Raw genomic sequence first — 15,854 nt, forward strand, 5'->3', positions numbered from 1 at the left:
ATGTTCAGTATCCGAAGTTTGCCGACTGAAGAAAATAAAATTATAGATGTCGTACCAACACCATGTTCTTTGATGCGACCAGTTGGTAAAGTATGTTGTGGATTCCTAAAATATGTTAAAACAGTCACATTTCCTTTATATCTAAACTCATATACTAGCACCTGTGTTTCGATCAGTAAACCACAATATGTTTTCTTGGTCAAGATGAAATTTATTTTAAATAAGAAAACAGTATGTGAAGTTTGCAGTAGTTATCAAGCAGATGAATGTAGAATCACTTCGTATTATATTATTGTAGTAGGATGTCCTGATTGTTATCTTGATTGTGGGGCGGGAGCTTCTCCCAAAATGGAAGGTGGATGTCCAAGTTGCACAGAATGCGTCAAAGATGGTAAGTCTTTGTGGAATATAATAATAAAAAACATTTCAAACACGATATCACATGAGGGCTATTGCACACAAGGGTCACTAAAAATGATTGCCAGATTTTGCTCAAATACTTGTATATTAAAGCTTCATTTGCGTCAAAGATGGTAAGTCTTTGCGAAGTATAATAAAAAAACAGAAGAATTTCAAGCATTTCCACCGGGGTTATCTTTTCCTGGTCATTTCAAACAAGGACATTTGTGAAACGGTATTCAATGTTAGTTTAAATTAACAGCATATGGCAACTTAATTTTGGTTATTTTGTAAAAATTTAAATTAAACTTCTCATAAAATGTATTTTTTTCGTGAGGAGAAATAGTATTCATTTGGTAGTAATATTACTATTATATTTCAATGAAGATAGAAATATCATTCGAACCAAAAGTTGCAAAAATATGTACAATTTGTAATATTGTAATTGATATTGATAGCGCTGACCAATTTTATACTCTATGGATATGTGAATGATTATTGTAAATTCGTTAATGTATGTCAGATATACTCTTTCGTGTTGATATTCCTGAATGGTGGTAAATTATTTTATAGAAAATATGGAGTGTGGGTGTAATGTATTTTATATTTTATATGTTTGCATATAGTCCATGATATCTGAATTTGTAAACTGAAGGAAAATGTAGGAATTGACCTGGCTGCACACAATTTCAAGATTAGAATTTGCCAAATTAATGTGGTATACATTTTTATTTTTGCAGCGAAAAGAAATTCTCCTCCTGGTAAGCATAATTAATTATTCAAGTATTTAATAAATTACTAAGCATAGCAAATGATGTCTTTGAAATATACTATGATAACTAAATTTCTTATATATAGATTATATCACTGCATCGAGTGTGATACGATATTTGTCCACTCGAGACAGTTAAATTTAAAACGCGAGGCTCGCCGAGCGTTTTAAATATTTCGAATTAAACTGTCGAGAGTGGATAAGTATCGTATTACACGAGATTAGGTGGCGAAATCTCTAATGATTTTCAAACAATATACAGGTAAACTTATTCCTTCTTTTCTGTAAATAGATGTGTTCTTTTTATGTGACGTAATCAGGCATGGTCGCATTTTTTCATGCCGTCACAATAGGAACTTCAGAGGAAAGCAAGAAACATTCGACGTCATAATAGGATTAAGAACTGAGATCAAACGAACCACGCGTTGATTAAATGTTTTTATACAATAGGTGCAGAAAGAGATAAATTGACGAAGAAGTAGAGAAACATGTATATATATAAAGGCTGTTATATGTACATCTTCCTCGTGTTGTCGCATATAATGGTTGAGTCTACAAATATTCACCAACTTAATAGTACAAACGGAGACGTGCTTTAACTGCATCCAGTGTTGGACCACTACAATATTCTTTCTTTTGAAATACTACAAAGTTACTTGTCCTTTTTGTCTTAGAAATACACATACAATTCTTTCAAATATTACAAGTTTGTTGAATGTTTGTATCAAACCAAGGAAACAATTAGTGAAAAATAATTACCACAAAATTTTAACAGTTAAAACCTTTATCATGTTTATTTGGAATCAGGTGTAAGAAACGAATAAATTTAACATGCTATTTAATGATTTAAATAATACAAACTGTGCATTTTTAGGGGCCAGCTGATGACCACCTCCCTGTGCGGGATTTTCTCGCTGCGTTGAAGACCCAGTGGTGGCCTTCGGCTGATGTCTGATTTTTTGGGTCGGGTTGTTGTCTCTTTCATATACTCCCCACTTCGATTCTCAATTTTATATTTTAACAATAGTGGTAAGTGATGTATGTGCCGGTCTGTTGAGGAATAAAGCTTAGTTTACGTCTACATATATAAGTAAGTCTCATATCCTTTAATTTATACCTGTTTAACCATACTTTATATTTAGCACCAATTTGTGCAAAATGCAGAAAGGGATGTCCAGCCGGCCAGAGAATCCGTGATTGTACACCTGCAGACGGTACAAATGTGGTTTGTGACTGCGTACCAGGTAAGTGACATTCACGGGGTTCATTCACATGCAGTCAGATTTATAAACTAGAACAGAAACTCTGTACTGAAACAAACATACAAGTAATATTATGTTTGTCCACAACAAATTCGACTTTGAAAAATTAACACAAAAAATTGCAGCAACATTCAAGGAAGGCACATGGCGCGAGACACTTAGAATGGTCATTTGTCGTCATCGAATATGGGAGTTTTTAATTGCTTTTTCTGTTGATTGATAGCGTTTGATTTTGTAGGTTTTCATGAACTGTCCCTTATATGAGTTTGCAATGAAGTTCAGACCCTGTTAAAAGTCATTTTCGCACATCATATAATAATTTGTAAGCTCGTAAAAATGAAGAATTGTCTGTAATTTAAAAACAAGAATCTGTGAATGCAGCTAAACTATTTTGTTTTTGCAGCAAAGAGAGCAGGTAAGCCTAAATTTATTATTCATGTCTTAAAGATTCTGGTTTGATTTACAAATTGCAATGTACAATAAGCTGCAAAAAAAAATCTTTGCAGTATGCGATTTTTACCTTGATTGATGCACGCCCGTGATGGAATATATTAGTTTAACGTAATATTGCGCCAATATATATCAAATATACATAACAACTAATGTTATAATTATATAATAGTTCTTGAAAAACTGGTCATTATCGTGATATATGGACTGCCCACAGGACAGTGGTATTGACTAAGATAGTGATAATGACTGAGCCGAAGGCGAGGTCATTATCGTTGTTGCAGTCAATACCACTGTCCTACGGGTAGTCCATATATCACGATAATGACCAGTTTTTGAAGAACTATTATGTTTATTACATTGAGAAATCATGTTTTCGAAAATTCGCATAATTTCGAAATGCCTAAAGCAAACTCGATTTGTTCTATTATTTTTATGGCAAAGAGTGAAGACAAGTCGTAGTAATACTGCCATTCATTTTAGTGCAATTTTTCAGTATATAAATACTTAATCAAGTTCTCTATAATTTTATAATTAACGAAAACATATAGTAAACAATTCAACAACTGAAATATAATATTGAAAACAGGAAAATGTTTTATTAAAGGAACATCTCTCTACTAAACAGAGAAACTACGCTCCACCGGTCATTAACAGAGAAACAACGCCCCAACGATCATTATCAGACGGAAACCACGCCCCAACGGTCATTATCAGACGAAAACCACGCCCCACCGGTCATTATCATGCAAAAGTTTGTTAACGACCGGTTTTCTGGTCCGTTTTTATTCTGTTAATGACCGATTGAATTTATTACTGAAGAATAATGAAAGTCATGTGGCCCCTTTTTATCCAATAATAGAAGTTTATTCTTAACAGATATAAAATTACACTTAATTTTGTGTTAAAGTTATATTCGTAGGCATTCATTTACTTATATTTAGTATCTGCATCAGTTAATTTTCAAACTGATCCACGCCTAGATAGATTGAATGTTGATTGTGGCTATTTTTAGACACTATATATAATATATTTGATTATGAGGGTCTGGATATGGAGCGCCGAAGGGTGACTTGAGGATAGAATTATGCTTATGCACGTATTCTTCTTACAAAAATTAGGCGTCCGTTTTGCTGTGCGGGTTGTACAAGTTCACAGCCATGTCCGATCAGAATGGGGACGTTTAATCCGTTTTCCCTGGCAGAGAGAGAGTGTTAAGCTCTCTGCACTACATAAACCCTTCTAACAACTATTTGAGTGGTCCGTAGGTTGCCTTTTGCAACGCAAACTGTCTATCCATTAAACCCTCATTGTCCAGTGACAATGTAAATTTCACCGACATTACTGCCGGACAGTCTCTATAAGATGACCTAAGTATTGTAATTATTGTTCATTATTCTAGTCCATAACATGCATGAAATATTTGCCACTGAATTTTTAGCAGCAAACAATCGAAAATCAATCTGGATAAGGATAAACTGATAAAAGATACACTGATTAAGATTTAACAAAGTATGACCCATGTTTCGTCTTCAAAAGACTTATAATTGGCTATCAATTAAAAGAGGGACGAAAGATACCAAAGGGACAGTCAAACTCATAAATCTAAAACAAACTGACAACGCCATGGCTAAAAATAAAAAAGACAAACAGAAAAACAATAGTACACACGACAAAACATAGAAAACTAAAGAATAAACAACACGAACCCCACCAAAAACTAGGGGTGATCTCAGGTGCTCCGGAAGGGTAAGCAGATCCTGCTCCACATGTGGCACCCGTCGTGTTGCTTAAGTGATTACAAATCCGGTAAATAGTCTAATTCGGTAGGTCATATTCATGAAAGGGGATTGTAGTTACGACGTAAGGAACATATCCGATATCATTTGTGAAACGGTTATTCCATAACGGTCAACCAACTCGTGATGGCGTCCGTAAAATTTACGAAGGGATGATTTCAACTTCACCATTTGGAACTCTTGGTTTAATAGCTTCCTTGTGAGCAGCAAACCTCTATCAAGAAAATCATGATAGGAAATGCAAGCACGGGAATATCGTATCAATTGGGAGATATATACCCCGTATGCAGGTGCTGCTGGAATGTTGCTACTTAGAAATGGAAAGTTCACAATTGGAAAGCTGAAATCATCTCTTTTGTCGTAAAGTTTTGTTTTCAACCGACCCTCATTGTCAATTTCTAGATGTAAGTCAAGATATGAAGCCGACTTAACTGTATCTGTAGTATCCTTTATCTCTAGTTCGATTGGATAGATGCGTTCCACATAGTCACCAAATTTTGAATTGTTTAGTGAAAGAACATCATCTATATAGCGGAAAGTAGAGTTAAAGGATATTGCTAACTTCTTATCTTTCTTCCTAAGAAGTTCCTGCATGAAGTCAGCCTCATAATAATAAAGAAACAAGTCGGCGAGTAGAGGGGCACAGTTTGTTCCCATTGGAATGCCGACAGTCTGTTGAAAAACACGTCCTCCGAACGTAACAAATATGTTGTCAATCAAGAAATCAAGCATCTTGATAATATCAGTTTCAGAGAATTTTTTGTTTGAATCAGAGTGATTCTTTACAAAGTAGGATTTATCCCTCCCTAAGACAAGATACTTGTATCTACGTTGGCCATTCTTTTTTATGAAGCAAAGTAATATCAACTCTTTCAATTTGTCTTTTAGTTTGGAATGTGGAATACTTGTGTACAGGGTAGAAAAGTCAAATGTTTTAATACTGTTAAATTAAAGTACGAATTTGAAGAGTATAGATTATCCAAAATTCCGAGAGATTTTGTGAAAGTTTGTAAGGCACTGGTAATATTAAAAATTTTATCAAAGTAGGACATCATTAAGATAAGAAATTTAAATGCATAAGAAATCAATTTTACCACCTCGTTGTTTTCAGGTTCGTTATCCGAAGTGTGCCAATAAAACAGCCTTATAGATTGTACACAAACCTCTATATCTTTTAAATGATTATTTGGTTCTGTAAATTATTTCATGGATTCCTTGAAATTGAGAACAGCAGACATATGTATTTGCTCTAAAGTAAACTCTTTATCTAGTAGGAAAACTTGCGGGAAACATTTTTCATTATCAATGAACAATTTGTTTCATGTTAACCACAGTATGTTAAAGTGTATAGTATTTAGCAAGGGAATGAATGCAGTATCCACTGTGTAATTTATGTTTTAGTTGCATGTGCTATGTGTCATCTGGATTGTGGGGAGGGATCCTCACCAAAAATGGTAAATGGATGTCCTAGTTGTACAGAATGCGTCAAAGATGGTAAGTCTTTTGCGAAGTATAATAATAAACAGAACCTTTTCAAGCATTTCCACCGGGGTTATCTTTTCTTTTAATTTCAAACAAGGTCATTTGTGAAAAAGAATTCAATGTTAGTTTAAATTAACAGCATATGACAATTACATTTGCGTAGGTACGATATTTTCAAAATTGACAACTTAAATTTTGGTAATTTTTGTAAAAATTAAAATCGAACTTCGAATAAAATTAATTTTTTGTTAGACGATAATAAATTTCATTTAGTAGTTATACTTCGAAATGTATTTCGGGAAAATGCAAATATCCTTCGAACCAAAATATATATATTTTTTGTTATATTGTAATTGATATTGAAAGCGCTGACCAATTTTGTATTCTATGGATAAAGGAATAATTATTGTGAATTCGTTAATGTTTCTCATTTATACGCCTTTGTGTTAAGATTCCTGAGTGGTTGTAAACCATTATATAGTAAATATAGGATTTGGGTGAAATGTATTTAATATGTTTGCATATAGTCCATGATATCAGAATTTGTAAACCGAAGGAAAAGGTAGGAATTGACATGGATTCACACAATTTTCAGATACGAATTTGACAAATTAATGTTGTTTACATTTTTATTTTTGCAGCCAAAAGAACTTCACCTCCTGGTAAGCATAATTAATAATTCATGTACATTTGTATTTAATAATTTATAACTGAGCACAGAAAATGATGGCTTTGAAAATGTACCATGATGATAATCAAATCGGTATACATGATTGGGAGGCTGTTGAATGTTTATCTACTGAGTATTGCGCATATTATGATTGAAAGTACACACTTATTAGTATCAAACCGAGACATCCTTTTACTGCCATATAGCTCTGGAACACTATAATATAATATCATTTCGTTTTAAATACTCCAAAGTTACGTGTCCTTTTTGTCTTATTAAAACACACATGTGCAAGTTTGTATCAAACCAATTGAGTTTATTTGTAAACAAATCACTATCAAAAGATTTTAAAACTTAAACCCTTCATTATGTTTATTTGTAAACAAGTGTAAGAAATAAATTAAGTTATTTAATGATAAAAATAATCAAAACTGTACAACATTATAACGCCTCACTATATTGTAAATACAGATACAAATGCATGCAAACATTATCCCTATGAAAATCATAATGAACATAATGAAAGTAAGATACGGGTTACGGATTAAAATGAGACATTATATACGATATGTAGGATACCGTTCAAATATGAAGCTGTATATTTAGACAATTTATAAAATTGCAGACAAAAAACATATAGATTGTATAGTAATAATAAAGGCTTTGTACTGATCATTTTGAAGTTATGTCATAGATCTGTTAAATGTAAGAACAGATGAGTTTTATTAAAAAAGGAAAGGTAAAACTTATTAGAGAAACAGATTTCACCACTATAACTCTCATGTTGTGATATTTTTCTACGCCGAACAGTTAAATTATAATCATTTAAAAAGCTCGACCAGACTCGCTCTTTAATATTAAAATTGAAATTCTCAATAAAAAAAATATCAAAACACAATTGATGTGATAACAAACCTCTATATACTCTTAAGTATTTCTCTTTTTTATAAATTATTTTAACAAAGGTGGTAATAGTGATCAACAGTACCAGGCTTATAATTCAAAACGCCAGACGCGCGTTTCTTCTAAATTAATGTAAGACTCATCAGTGACGCTCAGTTCAAAATATTATTAAAGCCAAACAAGTTTAAAGTTGAAGAGCAATGACCCAAAAATCAAAAAAGTTGTGTCGATTTCGACTAAGTTAATATATATAAAAAAGAAGAAGTGGTATGATTGCCAATGAGACAACTATCCACGAAAGATTAAAATGACACAGACATGCCTGGGATAATGAAATCCGTACTATTTGGAATATTTAATACTTTTGCAAACACAGTTAAGTGATGCATGTGAGTTTCGATCAATTTGTAAATTAAAGTTTATTTAACGTAAAAGATTACGGCTCATATCCATTAATTTATCAATAATTTTACAAAACTTTTTATATTTACCACATACATACAGACGTATGTATGATCTATATACGGCCTTTAAAATCACGGTTATGAGGCTCATATCTCGATTTTGATTTACTCTCATTTAAATATGCATATCAATCATTTTTATCAAACTCTATTTTAAGCACCATGTAGAAAATGCAGAAAGGGATGTCCGGCTGGACAGAAAATTCGGGATTGTACACCCGCAGACGGTACAAATGTGGTTTGTGACTGCGTACCAGGTAGGCGTACATTTATTGTGTTCATTCACACGTAGTCAGAATCCTTACCTAGAGCAGTCACTTTGGACTGTAGCAAGCAAACAGGAAATGTAATGTTTGTCTTCAACAATTTCGAATTTGAAAAATTAACACAAAAAAAGGCAGCAACATCAAAGAAGGGCAGATGGCGAAAAAACGATCATTTAATCGTTTATAGCATGTGTCTTTATCCGTCTATGCGTCCTAAATATATTAATTCTCAGAAACAGCTTGACATTAACCTCTCTCTCCTAGAATGATCTTTTGTCCTCTTCGAATATAGGAGTTGTTTATAGCTTTTTCTGTTGATTGATAGCATTTGATTTTGTAGGTTTTCATGGACTACACATTTATGAATTTGCTGTTTTGAATATGAAAATTTGCTCAAGCTCGTAAAAATCGAGAGTGACTTGTCCGTGATTTAGAAATAATAATGTGTTAAGGAAGCTATTTTTTTTTTTTTTTTTTTTGCAGCAAAAAGAGATGGTAAGCCAAAATATTTTATTGATGTCTTAAAAAAGTTTGCAAAAAAATTAATTGTTGCATATCTTGCTAAACAATAAATGTGTATTTGTTTTTTAAACACACATACTAGTATCATATATCAATATAAACACTCAAGATTCTGGTTTTGATTTACAAATCGCATTGTACAATAAGCTGAAAAAAAATCTTGACAGCATCTGATACTAACATTGATTGCTGCACGGTGTGATGAATTTCATTAGTTTAGCGAAATATTGCGCCAATATATATCAAATATTCAAAACAACTGCTTTTATACTACATTGTGTTGTGTTAGAGTTATATTTTTAGGCATTTATTTGATTAAATCTAGTAACTGCATCAGTTAATTTTCAAACTGATCTTCCCTTAGATCAGTAGAGTAAATGTTAATTGTTACTATTTTTAGACAATATATATAATATTATACAATTATAGTCTTTGTATGAGGTCGATACAAGGATATATTGTCCTGAAAGAAAGAATACTGAGAACGAAGTCCGAGGTCAATATACTTATTTGGGTCGATATATCCTGTATTAACCTAATACAAAGGCTATAATTATTAATTTCTGACCATATTTGTATCAAAATACTAGTAGTCATTTGATTTTGTTGGAATTTTATAGATATCATATTGTCTCCTAGACAATAACACCATATTAGTTGTTAATTCATTTCTTTTTTTTTTTGTTTTTTTTTTTTTTGTTATTTGTTTACATCCTATGTATATGAAGATTTTTGTTCTTCAAATAATCGATCAAAGATATTTTTTATATAACTTTTAACATTATCGCGAAATTCATTACATGAAGTCACAAAGCAGATCGGTAATTAGATATTCTAAAAGTAACCGTGCAATATGCTTTTTGCTGTCTGCCGTTTATTTTGTCTACCTTCGAAAATACAGTTTAACATGTGAATATCTTTGAACGTATCAAATAAGTTAAAATATACGACTTGATAATATATTTAATTGTGAGGGTCAAAGGGTGACTCGGGGATAGAGTTATGGTCTTCTTCCTACCGGCAAAAGAGGGACGTTCGTTCGGCTGTGCGGGTTTTTAACAAGTTCACAGCCGTGTTCGACCAGAATTGGGACGTTTAATCCCTTTTTTTCCTGGTACATGCGGGAGAGAAAATCATTTTACGAGCTCGTTGTTTTTTTTATGTTCGTTATCTGAAGTTTGCAAATGAAAACATCGTTATAGATTGTGTACAAACCTCTAGATCTTTTAAGCGATTACTTTGTAAATTATATGGAATCCTTTAATTTGAGAACTGCAGACATATGTATTTGCTTTATAAGTTAACTCTTAATCTAGTAGGACAACTTGCGGGAAATCTTTTTTCTTATTCGATGAGCAATTTGTTTCATGCAAAACACAGTATGTTAAAGTATGCAGTATTCAGAAAGGGAACAAATGCAGTATCCACTGTCTAATTTATGTTTTAGTTGCATGTGCTCTGTGCCATCTGGATTGTGGGGAGGGATCATCACCAAAAATGGTAAATGGATGTCCAAGTTGTACAGAATGCGTCAAAGATGGTAAGTCATTGCGAGGTATAATTATAAATAGAATGATTACAAGCATTTCCACCGGGTTTATCTTTTCCTGTTTATTCAAATAAGGGAATTTTGAAAAGGTATTTAATGTTAGTCAAATTAACAGCATATGACATTCGTCATTTTCGTATTACGATATTTGCTAAATTGACAACTCAAATTTTTGTAGTTTTTGTAAAAAGTTTAATTTAACTACACATAAAATGTACGTTTTTTTTTAGGAGAAATCAAATCTATGTGGTAGATAAATTACATATTGTATTTCGGGAAGATACACATATCATTTGAACCAAAATTTTACCAACATATATACAATTTAAGATATTGTAATTGTTATTGATAGCGCTAACCAATTTGTATTTTTTCGACATTGGAATAATTATGTTGAATTGAATAATGTATTTCTTTTATACTTCTTTGTATTTAAATTCCAAAATACTGGTAAACCATTGTTAGAATATACGAAATTTGTTTGGAATGCTTTTTATATATTTGCACACTGTCCATGATATCAGAATTCTTAAACGGACGGAAAAGGTAGGAATTCAGCGGGGTGTACATAATTTTAACTTTAGAATATGCCAAATAAATGTGGTTTAATTTTTATTTTGCAGCGAAAAGAACTTCACCACCTGGTAAGCTTTACTAACTATTCATATATATATACAGGAAATTACTAAGAATACCAGATTCAGCCTTTGAAAATAAACCATCATGATTAAGTTTGTTATACATTAACATGTATGCATATTATGAGGGTCAAGATTGGGAGGCTGTTATATGTACATATATCTCTTGTTGTCGCATACATGGTTGAGACTACAAAAAACACAAACTTTTTAGTACCAAACGAGCACGTGCATCGACTGCCTCAAGCTCTGGACCACTACAATATTCTATTTTTTGAAATACTCCAAAGTTACGTATCTTTTTTGTCATAGAACTACACATGCACACCTTTCAAATATTACCAATTTGATGTATGCTTGTATTACACCAAGGAAACAATTGATGAACACTACTTTTTTAAAGTTAAAACCTTTATCGTGTTTATATAGAATCGGGTGTAAACAACGAATATATTTAATAAGCCGTTTAACGCTGTTAGTAACCCACTCTATGAATACTTTTACATTAGTGGTAAATAATTAAATAAATGGGGACGTTTAATCCCTTTTTTCCTGGTACATGCGGTAGAGAGAAAGTGTAACGCTATCTAAAATCCAGAAACCCTTGTAACAATTATTTGAGTGGTCATTATGTGGCCTTTTGCAACGCAGACTGTCTATAATTTAAATTCTCATTTTCTAGTGATAGTATTCATTTCACCGACCTTGAAGTCGGACGGTCTTCATTACAGGACCTACGTATTGTAAACTGAACGTTTAGCAGCAAAAAAAGAATCAATCAATCTGGAAAAAGATTACCTAATTACAGAGAAAAAGATTACCTAATTAAAATTACCTAGATTAATTGTTTTAAAGTAAATTTTAAAATCTTCAAAACACTTATAATTGGTTAAAATGGTCAATTAAACTACGATTTTAAAGAATATGGATGATCCCAGATTCCGAGAGAATTTGTAAAAGTTTGTAAGGCATTGGTTATATCAGAAAATGTTTTCAAAGTAGCACAGTATTCAGATAAGACATTTAAATGCATAAGAAATAATTTTACGAACTCGCGGTTTTTTTATTTTCGTTATCTGAAGTTTGCAAATGAAAACATCGTTATAGATTGTGTACAAACCTCTAGATCTTTTAGGCGATTACTTTGTAAATTATATAGAATCCTTTAATTTGAGAACTGCAGACATATGTATTTGCTTTATAAGTTAACTCTTAATCTAGTAGGACAACTTGCGGGAAACCTTTTTCTTATTCGATGAGCAATTTGTTTCATGCAAAACACAGTATGTTAAAGTATTTAGTATTCAGAAAGGGAAAAAATGCAGTATCCACTGTGTAATTTATGTTTTAGTTGCATGTGCTCTGTGCCATCTGGATTGTGGGGAGGGATCATCACCAAAAATGGTAAATGGATGTCCAAGTTGTACAGAATGCGTCAAAGATGGTAAGTCGTTGCGAGGTGTAATTATAAATAGAATGATTACAAGCATTTTCACCGGGTTTATCTTTTCCTGTTTATTCAAATAAGGGAATTTTGAAAAGGTATTTAATGTTAGTCAAATTAACAGCATATGACATTCGTCATTTTCGTATTACGATATTTGCAAAATTGACAACTCAAATTTTGGTAGTTTTTGTAAAAATTTTAATTTAACTACACATAAAATGTAGGTTTTCTTTTTGGAGAAATCAAATCTTTGTGGTAGATAAATTACGTATTGTATTTCGGGAAGATACAAATATAATTTGAACCAAACTTTTACCAACATATATACAATTTAAGATATTGTAATTGTTATTGATAGCGCTAACCAATTTGTATTTTATGGACATTGGAATAATAATGTTGAATTGAATAATGTATTTCTTTTACACTTCTTTGTATTTAAATTCCAAAATACTGGTAAACCATTTTTAGAATATACGAAATTTGTTTGGAATGCTTTTTATATGTTTGCACACCGTCCATGATATCAGAATTCTTAAACGGAAGGAAAAGGTAGTAATTCAGTGGGGTGTACACAATTTTAACTTTAGAATATGCCAAATAAATGTGGTTTAATTCTTATTTGCAGCGAAAAGAACTTCACCACCTGGTAAGTTTTACTACCTATTCATATATGTATATATATATATATATATATATATATATATATATATATATATATACAGGAAATTACTAAGATTACCAAATTCAGCCTTTGAAAATATACCATCATGAGTAAATTTGTTATACATGTACATGTATACATATTATGAGGGTCAAGATTGGGAGGCTGTTATATGTACATATATCTCTTGTTGTCGCATACATGGTTGAGACTACAAAAAACACAAACTTTTTAGTACCAAACGAGGACGTGCGTCGACTGCCTCCAGCTCTGGACCACTACAATATTCTCTTTTTTGAAATACTCCAAAGTTATGTATCCTTTTTGTCATAGAACTACACATGCACACCTTTCAAATATTACCAATTTGATGTATGCTTGTATTACACCAAGGAAACAATTGATGAACACTACTTTTTAAAAGTTAAAACCTTTATCGTGTTTATATAGAATCGGGTGTAAACAACGAATAAATTCAATAAGCCGTTTAACGATTTTAGTAACCCAAACTATGAATACTTTTACATTAGTGGTAAATAATTAAATAAATGGGGACGTTTAATCCCTTTTTCCTGGTACATGCGGTAGAGAGAAAGTGTAACGCCATCTAAAATCCAGAAACCCTTGTAACAACAATTTGAGTGGTCATTATGTGGCCTTTTGCAACGCAGACTGTCTATAATTTAAATCCTCATTTTCTAGTGATAGTATGCATTTCACTGACATTGAAGTCGGACGGTCTTCATTATAGGACCTACGTATTGTAAACTGAACGTTTAGCAGCAAAACATCAATCAATCTGGAAAAAGATGACCTAATTAAAGATACCTAGATTATTTGTTTTAAAATAAGACCCGTGTTTCATCTTCAAAACACTTATAATTTGTTAAAATGGTCAATTAAACTACGATTTTAAAGAATATGGATGATTCCAGATTCCGAGAGAATTTGTGAAAGTTTGTAAGGCATTGGTTATATCAGGAAATGTTTTCAAAGTAGGACAGTATTCAGATTAGACATTTAAATGCATAACAAATCATTTTACGAACTCGTTGTTTTTTTTTATTTTCGTTATCTGAAGTTTGCAAATGAAAACATCGTTATAGATTGTGTACAAACCTCTAGATCTTTTAAGCGATTGCTTTGTAAATTACATGGAATCCTTTAATTTGAGAACTACAGACATATGTATTTGCTTTATAAGTTAACTCTTAATCTAGTAGGACAACTTGCGGGAAACCTTTTTCTTATTCGATGAGCAATTTGTTTCATGCAAAACACAGTATGTTAAAGTATTTAGTATTCAGAAAGGAAAAAAATGCAGTATCCACTGTGTATTTTATGTTTTAGTTGCATGTGCTCTGTGCTATCTGGATTGTGGGGAGGGATCATCACCAAAAATGGTAAATGGATGTCCAAGTTGTACAGAATGCGTCAAAGATGGTAAGTCATTGCGAGGTATAATTATAAATAGAATGATTACAAGCATTTTCACCGGGTTTATTTTCCTGTTTATTCAAATAAGAAAATTTTGAAAAGGTATTTAATGTTAGTCAAATTAACAGCATATGACATTCGTCATTTTCGTATCACGATATTTGCAAAATTGACAACTCAAATTTTTGTAGTTTTTGTAAAAATTTAATTTAACTACACATAAAATGTACGTTTTCTTTTTGGAGAAATCAAATCTATGTGGTAGATAAATTACGTAATGCATTTCGGGAAGATACAAATATCATTTGAACCAAACTTTTACCAAAATATATACAATTTAAGATATTGTAATTGTTATTGATAGCGCTAACCAATTTGTATTTTATCAACATTGGAATAATAATGTTGAATTGAATAATGTATTTCTTTTATACTTCTTTATATTTAAATTCCAAAATACTGGTACACCATTTTTAGAATATACGAAATTTGTTTGGAATGCTTTTTATATGTTTGCACACCGTCCATGATATCAGAATTCTTAAACGGAAGGAAAAGATAGGAATTCAGCGGGGTGTACACAATTTTATCTTTAGAATATGCCAAATAAATGTGGTTTAATTTTTATTTTGCAGCAAAAAGAACTTCACCACCTGGTAAGTTTTACTAACTATTCATATATATATATACAGGATATTACTAAGAATACCAAATTCAGCCTTTGAAAATATACCATCATGATTAAATTTGTTATACATGTACATGTATACATATTATGAGGGTCAAGATTGGGAGGCTGTTATATGTACATATATCTCTTGTTGTCGCGCACATGGTTGAGACTACAAAAAAGACAAACTGTTTAATACCAAACGAGGACGTGTGTCGACTGACTCCAGCTCTGGACTACTACAATATTCTCTTTTTTGAAATACTCCAAAGTTACGTATCCATTTTGTCATAGAACTACACATGCACACCTTTCAAATATTACCAATTTGATGTATGCTTGTATTACACCAAGGAAACAATTGATGAACACTACTTTTTAAAAGTTAAAACCTTTATCCTGTTTATATAGAATCGGGTGTAAGCAACGAATAAATTTGATCAGCCGTTGAACGCTGTTA

At 31.8% G+C, this 15,854-nt stretch overlaps 1 protein-coding gene across 1 annotated transcript in view; it reads left to right on the forward strand.

Annotated features, from left to right (window-relative positions):
- The first annotated feature begins 303 nt into the window (after window positions 1–303).
- Window positions 304–15,854, forward strand: part of LOC143074228 (uncharacterized) — a 36,206-nt gene continuing 20,655 nt past the window's right edge. Inside the window, exons 1-14 of the mRNA XM_076249777.1 lie at window positions 304–391; window positions 1,140–1,160; window positions 2,314–2,415; window positions 2,837–2,848; window positions 6,084–6,176; window positions 6,806–6,826; window positions 8,360–8,458; window positions 8,951–8,962; window positions 10,437–10,529; window positions 11,162–11,182; window positions 12,528–12,620; window positions 13,252–13,272; window positions 14,638–14,730; window positions 15,360–15,380. Of these exons, the coding sequence (XP_076105892.1) occupies window positions 349–391; window positions 1,140–1,160; window positions 2,314–2,415; window positions 2,837–2,848; window positions 6,084–6,176; window positions 6,806–6,826; window positions 8,360–8,458; window positions 8,951–8,962; window positions 10,437–10,529; window positions 11,162–11,182; window positions 12,528–12,620; window positions 13,252–13,272; window positions 14,638–14,730; window positions 15,360–15,380 (745 nt within the window). The 5' untranslated portion in view covers window positions 304–348. The remainder of the gene's footprint in view (window positions 392–1,139; window positions 1,161–2,313; window positions 2,416–2,836; window positions 2,849–6,083; window positions 6,177–6,805; window positions 6,827–8,359; window positions 8,459–8,950; window positions 8,963–10,436; window positions 10,530–11,161; window positions 11,183–12,527; window positions 12,621–13,251; window positions 13,273–14,637; window positions 14,731–15,359; window positions 15,381–15,854) is intronic.

Source organism: Mytilus galloprovincialis, chromosome 5 (assembly GCF_965363235.1).
Source record: "Mytilus galloprovincialis chromosome 5, xbMytGall1.hap1.1, whole genome shotgun sequence".
NCBI classification, from domain to species: domain Eukaryota; kingdom Metazoa; phylum Mollusca; class Bivalvia; order Mytilida; family Mytilidae; genus Mytilus; species Mytilus galloprovincialis.